This window comes from Sorex fumeus, unplaced genomic scaffold (genome assembly GCF_029834395.1).
Source record: "Sorex fumeus unplaced genomic scaffold, SorFum_2.1 ptg000122l, whole genome shotgun sequence".
Classification (NCBI taxonomy): Eukaryota; Metazoa; Chordata; class Mammalia; order Eulipotyphla; family Soricidae; genus Sorex; species Sorex fumeus.
Genome location: NW_026606179.1, coordinates 19,698,869 through 19,715,827, shown reverse-complemented (window position 1 = coordinate 19,715,827; position 16,959 = coordinate 19,698,869). Strand labels below are relative to the sequence as shown.

Here is a 16,959-nt window from a genome sequence, read left to right as displayed (position 1 = left end):
TAAAAACTTCAGTCCTCCAGAGCTGACATTTCCACGAGGAGGGCCAGACATGAAGTGAGATGCGTGGGTCAGCATGGAGTGTCCAGTGTCCAGTTGGGCAAGGCCTTGGGGGCAGAATGAAGCAGGAAGGGCAAAGGCAGAGCTGCGATGGATTATGAATTGAGTGTGGTCAGGGGTGACCCTTGAACTGAGTCCCCAAGAAGGAACCAGGGGAAATCTAGGGAAAGGCTTTGCAGCAGAGTGTGATCAGTGCAAAGGCCTTGAGGTAGGGTTTGAGTCTGTTCAAGAACCATGGAAGCCAGAGACACACTTGGCCAGAGTCAGGGGGTGAGTGAGGAGAGGGAATGGGACAGATGGGGTGAGGTGGGGCAAGCCTTGGCCACGACTCTGGCTTTGCCTCCCTGGAGCTCTGAGCGGAGAGAGACAGACTCCCACTGCCCCTTCTCTGTCTGGCCTTCTTGATCCTGGGGCCCGGTGTTGGGACTCCAAAGCCCTCTCCCCTCCTGCTCCTGACACGCCCCCCTGTAGTTCCTCTGAGAAGCGGACTAGGGCCTGGGGCCTCCCACCCGTGGGAGCTCCCCGCGGAGCCTCCCCAAATGGAGGGTTGGAAGTGTTCTGGACCAGAGGAAGGAAAGAACATTGACCTCCACGGAGGCAGGGGGATGGGAAGATGGCCGTGCCTTTAGGGATTCCACAGGTGCCAAAAAACAGGACTCAAAGTTGGTTGTGGGAGAGGAAGTCTGGCGCAGACTAGGAGCTGGGCTCGGAGGGCTGGACAGATGACTGGGCTGGTGCTGGCAGGGGTCCCTGGGAGGAGAAAGAGAGGGGGACGGGGGATACGTCATTTCATTGCCAGGGCCAATTTTGGGGGCCTTCCAGTTGGTACTTTGGGGCCTAGGGGTTCCTCCTGGTGATTTTTTTTTTTTTTTTGCTTTTTGGGTCACACCTGGCAATGCACAGGGGTTACTCCTGGCTCTGTCCTCAGGAATTACCCCTGGAGGTGCTCAGGGGACCATATGGGATGCTGGGAATCGAACCCAGGTTGGCCGCGTGCAAGGCAAACGCCCTATCCGCTGTGCTATTGCTCCAGCCCCCCTCCTGGTGATTTTTTAAAACTTTTTGTTGTTGTCGTTGGGTCACACCCGGCGATGTACAGGGGTACTCGTGGCTGTGCACTCAGGAATTACTCCTGGCAGTGCTCAGGGGACTATATGGGATGCTGGGAATTGAACCTGGGTTGGCCACGTGCAAGGCAAACGCCCTACTCATTATGCTATCGCTTCAGCCCCTCTCCAGGTGATTTTTAGCCAACTGTACCAACAGTGTATGAGGGTCCGTGAAACTCGGGTGGTCCCTGGACCCTCCTGTCCAGTCTGCTGTGCGCCTGCGTGCCTTCCCGCTGTGCTATCTTCCTGGGCCCCACACTCAGTCCTCATTAAGAGAGAAAGAAGAAAGGACAGCAGAGACGGGGTCATAATGCCCCTGAAGGGCCCAACCTCCCCATCCGAGAGTGTCTGCTTGCGCAGGTGGGATTTGCTCCACTGACCCTGGACTCCTCCAATTTGCTGTCCTTCCTCCTTCTCTCCCTAAGCCTCTTTTCTCTCCTCTCTCTCTCTAATAGTTAACTCTCCTTTCTTCTCTTTCTGTTTGGTTTCTGGGCTACACTCAGTGGTGCTCAGGGCTGACTCCTGGCTCTGCACTCAGGGATCACTCCTGGAGGGGGTCGGGGGGAACTCATGGGGTGCCAGGGATCAAAGCTGGGGCAGCCACCTGCTAAGCGAACACCGTGCCTGCTGCCCTACCTCTCCACGACTGCCCAGCACCCCCACCCCACAGCCCCAGCTCTGGTGCCCTGGGCTCTTTTTCCTTTCACTGCACCTTTATGCATTGGCCAAGGCCCCCCTGGTGAAATAGTCTTCCTGTGACTATTAGTTCGGGGGAGAGCACAGTCCCTTCTCACCGACTCGGGTTCCCAGGAAGAAGGTGGGGGCTCTGTCTGGGTCCAGGTATGGCACAGCGAGCTGTCTGTCTCTGGTTCCAGGGAAAGCGTGTAGGAGGGATTGTCCTCAGAGGCTGTTTTTTTTGGGGGGAGAGGGGGGCGGGGCGTGATGAGAAGAACCCGGTAGCTTGGGAGAGAATACCCAGGCCCCCTCCCCTGGATTGCTCCCTTGAGGGTCTTACCACAGCTGACAGGAGGAGCGGGTGTTGGGGGGCTGGCCGCGGCCAAGGGGCCCCCATCTCCCTTGGTCCCCGGCCTCTTACACTCAGCCTTCACCTGGTCCCGGCAGTGCTTGTGACAGCACAGTCCACAGTCTGGGGGAGGTCAGGGGTGAGGGACATGGAGCCCAGGCTGTGTCCCCCTGATTCCAGCCTGCAGGATCCACCCCCGGCCCCACTCACCCCGGCAGCGGTAGCCTTGCTTGGTGACTCCCCAGAGCTGGAACAGAAAGCAGAGTAGGGTGGCAGGCCTGGGGAATGCGGGGGAGGGGGGCAGAGGATGGGGACAGGGGAGCAAGGGGTGCCGTGAGGTCTAAGATTTAAGTGGGGTCTGAGGCCTACAGGGGCCTTCACCTAGAATGTGAGAGTTCAGTAAACGCTGGGATTACCAGAGAACAATGGATATCAGCATCGCGCCAATAGGTACCATGGTTGCATGGGACACTGCCCCCCCAGAGGCAGCAGGAAGTGGTTGGGGAAGGGGACTGGGGTGTGCTAACTGGGCTTGGCTCAGGGACAAAGTGAGCTGGCCGGGGCTGGGGTCTGCGGGACCCGTGAGTCCAGGGATGAAACAGGCTTTGAAAGATCCAGAGGCTGGAGGCTGGTTCTGTGTGGAGATGCCTGCCAGGATTGGGGTTCTGTGGGGCTTGAGGGATCCTCTCGGCTCCTCTACACAAGCTGGAGACAGCCTGGTATCTGGACACCACCCAGCCCTCGACCCCCTGCAGGTCCCCAGAAGGTGGCAAATCTCGGGGTGGAGGGTGTTTGGTTTTGAGCAATACCTGGGGTGCTCAGGACTTACTTCTGACTGGGCTTCGGTTCACTCCTGGCGGGGCTGATTTGGGGTACCATATGGGGTGCCAGGGATCAAAGCTGGGTTGGCCATGTGCAAGTCAAGTGTCCTGCCCACTGTCCTATCGCTCTAGCCCCATGGAAGGTTTGGAGATGACTGGATGAAAGGGTGAATTTTCTGTCCGTTGGGGACAATGAGTGCTGGCCTTGAGGTGTCAGGGGTCCCAGGGAGGCCCCCAGCGGTGGGCAGAGACTCACGAAGCCACTGCAGCTGTCGCAGAAGGTGGGCTTGCGGAAGGTGACCCCGTGGAAGCAGTGCAGGGAGGCCAGGCCCAGCTTGGAGCAGATGGCACTGGCCCGCAGCAGGTACTCCGTCAGCTCCTCGCGGCTGAACGAGCCGCTCCTGGGACAGAGCCAGTGCTTAGTGGGGCTGGCCCTGCCCCCAGACCTGGGGATAGGGGCCTGGAGGGCATCTTACCCCTGGCGGGGGGGTGGATGCAGCCCGTGGCAGGCGAAGGGGAAGCTGCCCGAGAGCCGGTGAAAGTCGTCCTGAGTGATGGTCCCTCGGCCTTCAGGGTCGTAATTCTTGAACACGGACTTGGATGAGGGTGGGGAGAGACGGGTCAGGCCTCTGGAGCTTCCCCCTTGGGCACCCCCAGGCCAGGCCCTGCCCCCCCAACGCCCCCTGCCTCACCTCCACCAGTTGCTCCACATGGCGCCGCAGCCTGATCCTGTCAGGCTTGGGGGTCACGCCAGGGGCCCACTCTACCACCAGGGGTGCTTTGAAGGGGGATGGTGGCTAGGGCAGGGGCAGAGGGGCCCAGTTAGTCTGGGTGTGGCTGTAGCTATCGAAGGTCAGAGGTCAGGGGTTGTTGGGGCTCAGAGGTCAGGGGTCAAGTCTCACCAGGCTCTTAGGACAGCGGGGCTCCCGGGCGTAAGAAAGTTCGTAGATCTCATCCTCGGTGTAGAAGAGATCCAGGGAGAGCTGGGGGTACACAGAGCATTACGCCTCCCTCTAGCCTCTACCCCTGCCATGTGCCCACTCTTACCTCTGCCCAGAGCCCTTGTTCTCTGGGGTCCCCCAGGGTCCTCGTGACATCACAGCCCCCCAGTCACAAATCCAGAAGCACCTTTTCTCACACTGACCTTTTTCTAGGCCCTATTGGAGACGGGAACTTGGTCCCTTAAGGGCCCCTCTGCTGGGCTCTTTTCCTTGATGGCCCTGCAATCCTGCCACTAGTATTTTAGCTGCAAAAACTGCACTTTGCTTTTTTGGGGGGAAGGTTGGGAGGAAGAGGTGGGGCAGGGCATACCTGGTGGTGCTCAGGGGTTACTCCTGGCTCCACACTCAGGAATTATTCCTGGAGGTACTATGGGGACCATATGGGACCCTGGGGATTGAACCCAGGTGGGCTGTGTGCAAGACAAACGCCCTCCCTGTTGTACTATGGCTCCGGCCTAAACTGCACTTGGCCTCTGAGTTCCTGCTGCCGGCCTGGTGCTCAGTGTGGCCTGAATGATTTTTTTGTTTGGGGCTAGTGTTTGGGGATTGAACCCACACTCATGCAGGGCAAGTGCTCCCCCCACCGAGCAGCGTCCCTGGCCTCTGGCACCTCTTAGGGCCCTTTGAACCAGAGCCCCTACTTCCACTTGCATGCTCCCTGCTAAGGACAGAGACGCCCCTGTCTCAGGGTCTGAGCCTCAGCCTGGCCATCTCACACGCTCCGTCTCAGAGCACTGATCTTTCTCCCGCCACCGCTCCTTAGCATCCATCTGTTTCTATGGGAAAGAGGTAACAAGTCAGACTCCCTCCCCCCACATACACAAGCCTAATGTGATGACCATGCCAACCCTTGGGGCTGAAGTTGACCTGCCTGGGTTCTGCTTTGGGCTTGAACTGCTGTGGAGCAGCTGGTAAGTGATTGCACTGCTGTGTGCCTCGGTCTCCCAATCTTTTGTATGGGCACCATAAGATCCCCACCTGGGAGGGTTGTGAGGATGGGATGCCGCCCGTGGAGGGAATTGCCTGGCTTTTAGCAAGTGATTGGTTGCTTTTGGCTGAGATGGCCGAGTCCGTTCAAACTAGAGTCAGAAGTGTGAATGCCCAGGAGATTCTGGGACCCAGATCAATGTGTGCTATATTGTTGGGGTCAGAGATATCCCTTATGCAGAGTTTCCCTGTTCCAGACACTCTTCTAGGGCTTTTTGTGAATTATAGCATTAGTTAATTCTTCTCAACCATTCTGAAATGGGTCTTATTATTGTTTCGTTTATGAAGGGCACTTTCAGTGGTATGGGGAGGGGGTCACCCCGGCTCTGTGCACAGGGTTGCCTCAGCAGTGCATGGGGGACCCTGCAGCTCCTACTTTACAAGTTGCTTAGGCCATTGAGTTACCTCCCTGGCCCCTGAGACAGTGGGTCCTATTATCGTTCCCATTTTGCAGATACAGAAACTGAGGCCCAGGAATTTAGTGGCTTGCCTAAAGAGCCTCAAAAGAGCCTCAGACACTCTGGTTACCCCCCTCACCCCGTGGCTCTCTCCTGCTCTCTCCTGCAGACCCTTCCCTAGCCAAGACCTTAAATGCCAGCACCGTGCCAGCTCTGTCTCTGGGCCCTGGGTTGCCAGGCAGCTCACCGTGAGCAGATGCAGTAGGTCCTGGTTGGCACTGCCTGGGGGGTGCTGCCTCTGCAGGGCCGCCAGCTCCTGCAGCCGCAGGTAGAGGCTGTTGAGTTTGGGGAGGTGCAGGCGACCGTCTGGCAGCCGGTCAGGCTGGGCCTCGTGTAGGGACACCAGGTCCTTCAGGTGTACTCCCAGAACAGGCACCCGGAAGCCTGTGCAGCCGGCCCAGGCACGGCGGTAGCGGGCGTAGTTGTGCTGGGAGGCGAGAAGCTCCGTCAGCTCCAGCAAGGCCTGTGTTTGGGGGGTGCACATTTGGGAGGTGGTGGGGAGGAGGTTCCTTCTCCTTCCACAGCCCCTGACGGGGCACAGCCTACCAGCCTCCTGGGTGAGCTCAGAACCCCAAACCCCTCCAGACTCCCACACTGGCCACTGCCTGTTCTCAGACTGTTCTACCTTGAGCCCGCATCCCAGAAACTCCGGTCCACACTGTCTTCCTATCGCCCAAGTGATATGTCAAAGATACAAATCTGATCCCAGCCCCAAAAAACCCCAGATTTGGGTTTTTCACAACCTTGCTCTTGTCCTATGGCTGACACTCAGACACTGTGTTCAGCAGGCAGGGGGCCTCTGCACCCCCATTTCCTGCCACCTCCGGGCCTTGGCCACCCACCAATGACTCATCTCCCCAAGTGCATCTCAGGACACCCCAAGCCATGCTCCTCCCATGGGCGGCCCAGATGAGGGCGTCTGTGGGGGTGTGACTTCATCCCCAGCCGGACTGAACACTCCCTAAAGCTCTGCTCTTCCCGTGTGCCTCTCCAGCTCAGGGGCCAGCTGCAGAGGCATCCGGAAGAGACCAACATCAAGGAAGGGAGTGAGGACAGAGGACAAAGTCCGGAAGTCCCAGGGTCTGTGGGAGTTGGAGAAGCAAAGTCTGTGGTGTGGGGAAGGGCTGAAGGGGGCTGGAGGAAGTGGAGCTTGATGGCTGGGGAGAGCCAGGGAGGGTTACCTTGGTGCTGTCAGGGCTCAGGTGGACGTGGGAGTCCTTGAGTCGGGAGATGGCGCTGTGACACAGGCCTCCTGTCACGGCCATCAGCGTGTTGAAATTGTGCAGTTGGTGGAGCCTCTGGAAAGGATGGGCAATGCAGACTGGTAGGTGTCAGGGGGGTGGGTCTGACAAAACCAGGGTTCAGATGAGCGCCCCCGAGGGGAGGTGTGGTGCCAGGCATACATGAGTGTGGACAGGTGAAGGTGCTCAGCAGGAGTGGGCCCCACACTGGTGCCAGGCAGGGGACAGTGAGGTGAAGTTTGAAAAAAGTGGGGAGTCTGGCAAGCATGGGGAGTAGGACACGTTTGGGGCCCCAATAGGAATAGGGGATTCAAATCAATGGCAGATGCTTGGGATCAGACTGTGCTGAGAATGGGAGAGGGGAGTAAGGGTCCTGACACTTGGCAGAGGTAAGAATTGGGATGGGGCTGGAGAGAAAGGACAGCGGGGAGGGCGCTTGCCTTACATGCAGCTGGCCCAGGGCTGCTCTCTGGCACTCCATGCGATGTCCCGCTCCCCAGCAGGAGTGATCCCTGAGTGCATAGCCAGGCTTACTCCTGGCTATTAATTAATCAATTCTTAATTTTTGTTTTGTTTTGGGGAATTTGGGCCATACCCAGCCCCAATTCCCCAAAACAAAACAAAAATTAAGAATTGGACACAGGTGACAGTGCGTCAGTGGGTGTGGGGGGAGGGCACCCTGACACCAGGCAAATCGTCTCATCCTCCTGCAATTTTTTTGGGGGGGTTGCTACACCCAGCAGTGCTGGAGGATCAAACCCAAGCCTGCATTCTAGCCCTACTATTGAGCTTCCTCTGGTCCCTCTAGCAAGTTTTGCTGTGACTTGCGTTGTGTCGCTGTGAAGGTGGGACCAGGGAGGAGACCCCTTTCCAAAGACGTGGGAACCCGGGGGGTCAAGATGGTGGGGGCAGGAGGAAGCAGGGTACTGGAAGGAGGCAGAGGAAGGGCGTGGTCTGCGAGGAAGTGCACAGAGGGCGTGGCGAGGGCGGAGTTCCCTTTTCTACGGAAGGGAGGAGGAGTTTCTGGGAAGGAGTGGGGGTGCGGGGGGAAAAAGGACACCTGATAGGGTGGGAAGGGAAGCTTCGTTGTCCTGAAGCTGAGATCACGGCACTGGGGAGGATGATGATTGATGATGCAAAAGTGCGTGCGTGTGTGTGTGTGTGTGTGTGTGTGTGTGTGTGTGCGCCCGCGCGCGCAGCATGAGAGTTTGCTTTCATTTGGGGATGAAATGTTCAGGTATAGTTAGGAGACGCTGCCGCATGGGAAAACCAACTACTGTGAGATCTAGACCAGGGAAGAATGCAAGATCAGCGGGCTTTAGAACCCGGACTCGCGGCCCAGCTGCATGACCAGTCCCGAGGGGCGTGGTCAAAGGGGGGCGTGGTCAAGGGGGCGGGGCCACGGAGGCGGTCCCCGTTCCGGAGGGTCCCGGGAGCCTCGGTCCCCGCGCGTGGCGGTGCTCTCGGCCCAGAGGAGCAGCAGAAGGGCGGGCCTCACCTGCGCCACGTGGATAAACTTGTCCAGCACCTGTGCTCGCTGGGCTGGTCCCGGCCGGCTCAGCACCATGACCTGTACCCAGCGGGACACGCTGTTGCTGAGACCCACGGATCCCTCCAGGGCTGGACAGCCCCGCACCGAGCCCTGCAAAACGTAGTCCCGCAGGTCCTGGGGCTGGGGAGAAAGTGGGCGTCAGGGGTGCGGGGGAGGGGAGCCCGCTGCTCTAGGCGGCAGGTCGCCTCTGCTGTCCTAGCGCCCTCTGACTTGGATGACATTTGTCATCTGCTCATCCCAGGCGGTCACATGCTCCTGACATCACCGGCATTCTCTCCAGGAGGAGACCTTTAAAATGCAGTGAGGCAGCATCCCGGAGCCTTGTCATACCCTGCTAGACTGCAAATGCTGTGGCTCTCCTGTCCCAGAGACCAGAGTGTGGAGGCAGAGGTCGAGAGGAGAATTCCTCCTGGGCCACACAGGCTGCACCGGGATTGGTCTGCAGCCAGTGAAGGGAAACTTGGCCAAGAGGATATGAAACCAGGTTCTACTCCTTCCGTTCAAAGGGGTCAACAACTTGCCCCTGCAGCACTGTGTGGACAGCCAGGAAATAAAGCATCCAGCCCCCCACCTTGCCTTTAGAAGATGAAAGCCAGAGCTCACACAGAGGTGGGAAGGCATGAACTGACCCTTAGAAGAGGTCAACTGTGGCCTTCCTTTTCTTTCTTTGTCCTTATTTTGGTTTGGGGGCCACACCCAGTGGTGCTCAGTTCTTATTCCTGGCTCTGCACTTGGGACACCATGTGTGGTGCTGGGAATGGAACCCATTTGGCTGCATGCATAGCAGGCACCTTACCCACTGTGCTATCGCTCCCGCCTCTTAACTGTGGCCATTTCAAATAGTTGCACCCTACCACCTGGACCCTGGCCCAGGCCCTGATCCCGCAAGACAGGAGCTATGAAGTTCCTCTCACACAGAGAACAGAACTGAGTGTTCCCTGAACAGGTAGATAGGAGTTGTGGCTCTTACTGGGTGCCAGGTGCTGGGGTAAGCAGTTTTCTGGGGTTACCAGGGATTGAACCCAGACCTCATGTTAGCATGTCACCGCTGAGCTCTTTGCCAGCCCTTTCCACTACAGTAAATGATCATATAGCTAAATGGCCACCTGTCCCAAGGAATATTATAACCCTTATTGACAGATGAGAAAATTGAGTCCCAGAAAGAGAGAGGGGAACTGGCTCAGTTACCAAGCACAGGCACCCATGGTTCAGCTGGCTTAGCTCATTCTCCTGGACCCCATTGTGCCCAAGGCTGGGAGTTTGAAGTCTCTGTCTCATGCCCACATAGGGGTCCTTTCAGCCCTGCTCCATCCCACCCCACATTCTCCCTGTCTGGGGTCAGGGGCTTCTCACCGTGATCGCCTGGAAGGAGCGGAATTCCAGGTAAGTGAGGTGCTGCGCCAGCTCCCCCGCCTCCAGGTGGTCGAAAAGCAAGGACACTTTGCGCTTTTTGCCCAGGCCGGGGCTGCTCATGGGTGCTGGGGGCCCAGGGCCACCTGGGCTGAGGCTGCAGGCAGAGCAGGGCAAGGGGATTGGAGGAGTCACAGGTAGGGGGTGTGGGGAAGGAGCAAGAAGGCGGGATGGGGTGGTGAGGGAGGGGAGGGTTTGACTCACAGGTTGGAGGGGTCACCCAGGTTCCTCTGGGCTGAATTGCCCTCCTCACCCACGGTGGCCCAGAAGCGACCTATCACTTCTTCCAACTGGGGCTCCTGGTGCATTTCAGGGTGCTGAGTCAGCCAGTACCTAAGGGGTTGTGGTGGGAGATGAGAGGCAGAATAGGATGGGAGGTGAGGGGGAAGGTCTCAGAGGGAATTGGGGGGCTAAGGAATCTCTGCAGGGCTGGGGAGTCTCTGAAAAGTCGGGGTTCATAGGAGCAGTGGCCTGGGAGTAGCTTAGGGGTCTCTCATCATAGGCCAGGGGGTTTGTGGAGCACAGACTGAGGGGATCCCTTACAAGTGGGATTACTAGTAAGCAGGATGGGGGTACCCTGGGAGGAGATTGGGGGCCAACAGATGGTGGTCTCGGGGATCAGGATTGGTGGTAGCTGCACACCCATGGGGAGGATCTATAGGAGATGGTCAGGGGTCTCTGAGTAGAGCGGGGTCTGGAGCAGGATGCTAGGGTCTTAACCACTGAGTCAGGATGTCTCCCAAGCAGGCGTTTCTTTAGTGTGGGTTGTGGCATGCTGGGAATCAAGCCTGGCTCTTCTGCATGCACCACGTGCATTTCCCCACCAAGTCCTGCTTCTGGTCCCTCAGAAGTGGAATTTGGGGGAACGGGGTGGGTCTGTGGGGGAAAGAGCCAGAGATGCTCTGGGAAGTGTCTTGTGGGGGGCACGGGCAGAAGGTGGGGGTCTCGGGCCCTGGGAACGCTTTCTGGGCCCCCTACCTGACCAGGTGGCAGATCTGCAGCCGCCTCGGCTCCTGTGCGGTTCCTGAGGCCTCCTCGTACTTGAGTGAGGGTCAAGGCTCCAACCCAGACCAGCTGTGTCCTTGCCCCAACCCTTGCCTGGCCAGCCCTGGCCCACCCTGCCCGCCCTCGTCCAGGAGGATATAAGGTCAGCAGGCGGGTGGCGAGGTGGGCGGAGGGCAGCACCCAGCTGTGCATGGCCAGGACCATGTTGAGCAGATGATCCCCACGGCGCAGGTTGCCAGCTGAATCTTGGGAGAGGACATGGGTCTCAGATGGCCACTCAGGGCAAAGAACAGCTGACTACCTGTACGAACTTGGGCGAGTCACTGGACCTCCTGGCCTGGGTCTTCTTATCTGTGCATGGAGCCCAGAACAGCTTGGCAGCCCGAGCCCCAGGCCTATCCCCCCCATCTCAGGAGGAAGAAACTCAACCGTCTTTTACCCCAAATAGAATTGAGACTCATGTCAGTCACCCCCCCCCCCCACCCAAATAAAAGGAGGCCCAGAGACCCGTGGTGGGGCGCCTGGCCTGGCCATGGGAGGGGAGGTGGGGTGCGGGCGCTCACCGAAGGACTGGATGCATCTCTCCAGCAGCTCATCTTCGCTGTAGCTGCCTTCACCCAGCCTGCCCAGGGCCATGGACGCCATGACCTTGCTGATTTCCCGGGGGCTGGGACATGTCTTGTGGCGGCGAGCCTGGCGGGGCCGGCCCCGACCCACGGACTTCCCTGGGCATTCCTGGTGGGATTTCCTGTGGGCACAGCCCCCAGGGGCAGAGTCCTGAGATGCTGCATCGTAAAGGCAAAACTGGACAATGTCCATCCTGACCTCAGAGGCAGAAGCCCTAAGAGCATAGTTTGTGCCTGTTTCCACAGTGGACACCAAGTTCTCTTCCAGAGGCTCCAGGACAGAGACCCTCAGCTCAATTCTAAAGTTTCCCAGGGAATCATAGGAGAGGGACCCCCCCCCAATCCTGGGATGACTAAGGAACCTCCAAAGAATCATCAAAACTCACTTCTCCAGTCATTTCCCCCTCCCCCCTTGAATGAACAGTGCCAAGGCATCCTGGGAGAGACAAACTTGGGAGACCTCTAGAATTACTTCTGAGCTCCCCAAGAATCAGAGCAGAAGACCCCAGAATCATCTCTGAAGGCCAGAATGATAGGACAGCAGGTAGAGTGTTGTCTTGCTCACAGTTGACCTGGATTTGATCCACGGCATTGGGGTCCCCCAAGTGCCACTAGGAGTAATTTCTGAGTGCAGAGCCAGGAGTAACCCCTAAGCTTTGCTAGTGTGGCCCCCCAAAACCGAAATAAAACCCCCAAACAATTGTTTCTGCTTGCCTCAGAGGAGACGCATAAAAGCTTTTGCCCTGGCCAGAGAGATAGCAGGGCGGGTAAGCCACTTGCCTTTTGTCCTGGTACCCTGGTTTGAATCCCTGGCACTGGCTCTGGTCCCCTGAGCACCACCAGGGGTCATCCTTGAGTACAGAGTCAGGAATAACCTTTGAGCATTACTGGGCAAGATACAACACCCACTCCCCCCGCCACCCCAACTTCTTGCCACCCTAAACAGAGCTCCTGCTTGGAATCTCCAAAGCCTAACCTCAACCTCCTCCAGTCTGGCTTCTAAGACCCACCTCACCATGTTTTCCCCTAATATCCCTTTACTCTTCTCCCCACCCTCACGGAGCAGTGGCCCTCAAAATTAGACTTCTTCCCTCACCCCCATCTCCTCCTCGGTGACAGACCCCTGGATGTCCCTGGACTTGGAACCTGGAGAGGAGCGAGGTGTGCAGAGGCTGACCAGAAAGTCACAGGGGCTGAGCATCTTCAAGTAAAGTTTCAAAATAACCTGGTGCCTCCCCAGGCCTCAGCAGTTGGGGAAAGAGGGCCATGGAGAAATGAGGATGGGAAGGAAGGGGAGTGTGGCCTCAGGCCCCGCAGAGGCAGACTAAAGGAGGTGAGGGGCGGGGACTTAGTGCCTCCTGCATGACTTTGCGTTGGTGACTTAGTCTCTCTGGGTCTCAGTTTCCTTCTATGAAAAGTGATGGCCAGACTAGCAAGATAGTGCACAGGACACTTGCATTGCATGAGGCCGACCCTGATTTCATCCCTGGTACCACATATGGTTCCCAGAGCACTGCCAGGAGTGATCCCTGAGCACAGAGTCAGAGATAATGCCTGAGTACTACCAGGTGTGACCCAAAATTTAAAAAAAAAAAAAGGGAAATTAAAGCAAAAAAAGGAAAAAAGGAAAGGAAAAAAGAGAGAGAGAAAGTACATTACATTTAAGGGCCAGAAAGATCAGAAAGATAGTACAGTGGGTAGGGCGTTTGCCTTACACACGGCTGACCCAGGTTCAATCCCCGGCATCCCATATGGTCCCCCAAGCACTGCCAGGAGTAATTTCTGATTGCAGAGCCAGGATAACCCCTGAGCATTCCTTGGTGTGACTCAAGAAGCAAAAAAAAAAAAAAAAACAAAAAAAAAAACCAAAAAAAGAAAGTACATCCTTGTACTTTCCCTAGAAACTGATCACAATTAAGAGAAAGCGAAGGCTCAGAGCGAAAGGTCCACAGATGAGGCACAGATGAGGCCATGCACGGGTGAGGCATGTCCTAGAGCTCAGTAAGTCCAACCAGGCGACCTGCTGAATGACAGCGCAGACCCGTACCAGGCAGGGGCCTGGGCTCCCGTCCTCAAAATTCAGTCTCCAGCAAACACCAACAGCACCACCTGAAAACTTGATCCACCTTCCCCATCCCAGAACAACAAAACTGCAAACTTGGGAGGGGAGTCCAGCACCCCTTGTTAGCTCATCCCCGAGGCTTGAAGCTCACTCAGGCTTGAGAACTGCTCCCCGCTATCTCACTGTAGATGTACATACATCTCTGAGCGAGGGACTCTGATGATTCAATGGACAGGGAAAGAAATGGAGGCACAGAGTAGTTAAGAGACTTACCTCAGGTCGCACAGCTAGAAAATGAGGCTGCTGAGTCGCCAACACTAGCCAGCAGGATATTGCCAGGAGGGGAACCCTGTGCTCATGAGGAGTGTGCTGGGTGAGGCCATAGGAGCTGGCCAGGGTGGAGGGCTGGCCATTACCACACGCAGGAGGCTTGCCCAGGTGAGAGGATGCCCATTCCAGAACCGTAGACAGGCAGCCGCTGCTCCCAATGTTTACCTGCCTGCGGCCTTGCGTCACAGTCCCCTCCCAGGGCCCTGCAGGAGCCCACAATTTCCAGTGCAGGGGGCAGTGATTGGGAAGAGGAGGCAGGTGGGGAAGAGCACGCCAGCTCAGGGGGTTCAGGCGGGACTGGGAAGGCACCAGAGCGGATGCAGAGCGGTCCAGACTGTGGGTTACGGAGGGCAGGCCTGCCTGGCTCTGGGTTCCTTCCACCTGGCACCCCCACTCCCGCTCTGAGAGGAGGTCCCCCAGCACCGCCCCCCCTCCCCCCGCTGCCTTAATGCCTCTTCCACCTTCTCCTGAAACCCAGGGCTCTCCCTGTCCATCTCCTGGTCGGGTTCTCTTATCTCACCTCTTGCTGTCTTTCCTGTTCATGCTTCCGGAGGGGGCACTGGGGTATTGCACAGGGTTGAACCCCTCCCCCAGTGCTCCAGCTGCTGAGCCCCTTGAGAGCTGGGGCCACCACCGGGGTGTTGGGAAGGAAAGAGGAACTGCTCCTCCCCACCCACCCCAGGCCAGGGGGAAGGAAGAGGCTGGCGAGAGACTAAAGATCCCCCCTTCCCCCCCCCATGGGGATCCCTTCAAGTTGAGGTTTCCGGGTGCTGCTAACACCCAGCAGGCTCTTGCTCTATCTCCCCATCTCTGTCTCGAGACCCGCGACTCTGCCAGTTCGGTTTCAGTAGCAGCAGGTTTTGTTTTTACAATGTATGACCCATTTAGGTAAAGACACACAGACTCATATACCCGGATGTCTGCAGGACCCTGGTGAGGTCCGCACACAGGTTTCAAAGTGTTTCTTCTCCTCCATCATCCACTCCAACTTGGTTCCAGAGAAATCATATTTTAGAAAGCTCTATTACTTTTATTTTATGTGTGTGTGTTTCCAGGAGTGGGGGGAACGACACTCAGCATTACTCAGGACTTATTCCTGGTTCTTGGCTCACCTAGCAGGCCTTGGGCGACCCTCTGGAGTGCTGGGGATTGAACACATGCAACATGCAAGGCAAGTGCCACCATACTACTGTTCTGGCCCCTAATACTTTTATTTATTTACTTATTTATGTTAGGCTTTTTGGGTCACACCCAGCAATGCTCAGGGGTTACTCCTGGCTCTGCACTCAGGAATCAGTCCTGATGGTGCCCAGGGGATCATATGGGATGCCAGGGATTGAACCTGGGTCGGCTATGTGTAAGGTAAACGCCCTACCTGCTGCACTGTCATTCGATCTCCCCTTCCATTATTTTTATTGTAACAGGCCCTTATGTAGACCCTTATGTAGAACTTACTGTACACCTCCTACACAATGTTTCTCCAGTTTTTAAGATATGAACTTATTTAATTTTCACACAAGCCTACCAACTGTTTTTTTGGGTATGTGTGGGCGCACACCCCTGGGTGCTCACAGCTAGTCCTGACTCTGCTCAGGGTGACCTCTGGTGATTCTGGGAGATCAAGTGTGTTGCCAGGAATTGATCCACTTTGCCTGTATGCTAAAAGCAGTTTCAGTCAGCTAAAATCTTTGCTCGGTGAAGAGTTCATTCTCTTTCTCTTTCCTTTTTCCTGAGACACTAGGTCCCTTCTCTCCATCTCTTCCCCTTCTCCTCTCTCCTCTTCTCTCGCTGTCCCTGAGCATTTCCATCTGTCTTCACTCCAACTGCCCTGGCACCTCTTCCCTTCAAAGTGATGTAACACTCCCACCTGTGTCATGTGTCTCCAAGCTCTTTGGAACCCAGGAGCTTCAGAGAGCAAGGTCGGAAAGGGCTGTGGCCCTGGTATATACACAAGGCACCCTCCAGACCTTCAGGGATTTGATACCAACAATAACACTGATGGCCCACTTAGGAATCAAACCCTAGGGCCGTGCAGAGAGCAGAAGGAAGACGTGCTTGATAACATGCAAATGAGGATTTCTTGGAAACCAGAACACCAGGGGACAAATATCGGAGAGCAGAAGGGAATAAAGATAGTTATAGTGCCTAACTCAATAAGTGATAAATATCTAGGATGCAAAAATCAGCCAGAGACCAAGATAATGACTTCTAAGAAAAGGGGTGCAGGGGAGGAAAAAAGTCCCAATTTCCAATGGGTACCTGGGAAGGGGCTATAAATGACCAGTAATTAATCAGGGAAACTCAAATTAAGGCAACAGTGCATCATCCTATTGGGTCTGTCAAAAATTCTAAATTAAAAAATGTTAAGTGGGGTTTGGGGCCATGAGGACTTCGATGGCTGGGGTGGCTATCCAAAAGGGCACTTGGCTTTAATCAGAAGAGCTTGAACTTGGAGCTTTCAGCCAGGATTGGACGCCAGGGATTCTTCTTCTCAGACTTTCTCATATACTGGACACTGTCGGCTCCGCAAGGGCTGAGGAAGAGGATGTTCATGGCAACGATAATTTTGGGGAGCTGAGAGTCTGCTCCTGAGAGTGGGTGGAGGAACAGCAGAAGGGGCTTGCTGGAGTTCTGAGTAGCCCCCACAGCTCCAGGAATATGGGTGATCTGAAAACACAGAAAGATGACTGACTTCCAAAGGAAACTCTGTTAATATCTTATGTTACAATGCTCAATAACAGAATGATCTGACGGCATGTGTACTGTTCTAGGGGAAAACTTTACATTTTATATGCAAATGTACTATATAACATATAGTTGATAACATCTGATGGGATTGTATTATATAATTACACAAGTCTTGGACTGGAAAGATAGTTGCATGCATAGGGCACTTGCCTTACATGGGCTGACCCCATTTTTTTTTCTTTTTTTTTGTGCAATGCACAGAAAAATACACATCCAGCAATGCACAGGGGTTAGTCCTGGCTCTGCACTCAGGAGTTACTCCTGGCGGTGCTCAGGGGACCATATGGGATGCTGGTAATTGAACCCAGGTCGGCTGCGTGCAAGGCAAATGCCCTACCTGCTGTGCTATCTCTCCAGCCCCCGGGATGACCCCAGTTTGAATTCCTGCAACTGCATATGGTTCCCCAAGCCCTGCCAGGAATGATCTTTGAACATAGCCTGGTGAGGTAAAAAATAAAAAATTATATAAGCCTAAATATATAACTATCTGATAATGCATTTCACAATCTAATAAATAATACAATAAAA

General features: G+C 55.8%; 1 protein-coding gene across 1 annotated transcript; it reads right to left on the bottom strand.

Moving 5' to 3' along the window:
• Positions 1–750: 750 nt before the first annotated feature.
• On the bottom strand, positions 751–14,236 carry RASGRP4 (RAS guanyl releasing protein 4). Its single transcript, XM_056136081.1, has 17 exons — positions 14,204–14,236; positions 11,229–11,413; positions 10,800–10,910; positions 10,639–10,696; positions 9,865–9,993; positions 9,604–9,757; positions 8,197–8,370; positions 6,639–6,755; positions 5,645–5,920; positions 3,914–3,994; positions 3,704–3,808; positions 3,488–3,606; positions 3,268–3,412; positions 2,401–2,437; positions 2,182–2,313; positions 1,961–2,073; positions 751–807 (listed from the first exon to the last, which is right to left on the bottom strand). Exons 1-17 carry the CDS (start codon positions 14,224–14,226, stop codon positions 751–753), a joined length of 2,016 nt encoding a protein of 671 aa, XP_055992056.1. The 5' UTR covers positions 14,227–14,236.
• Positions 14,237–16,959: the final 2,723 nt, after the last annotated feature.

Excerpts from the sequence above, each read along its gene's own strand:
- RASGRP4 (XM_056136081.1), bottom strand. The coding sequence starts at position 14,226 with ATGAACAGGAAAGACAGCAAGAG. Across the intron at positions 9,994-10,638 it reads CAGATCTGCCACCTGGTCAG|GTACTGGCTGACTCAGCACC; the intron begins GTAGGGGGCCCA and ends ACAACCCCTTAG. Across the intron at positions 6,756-8,196 it reads AGTTTATCCACGTGGCGCAG|AGGCTCCACCAACTGCACAA; the intron begins GTGAGGCCCGCC and ends CATCCTTTCCAG.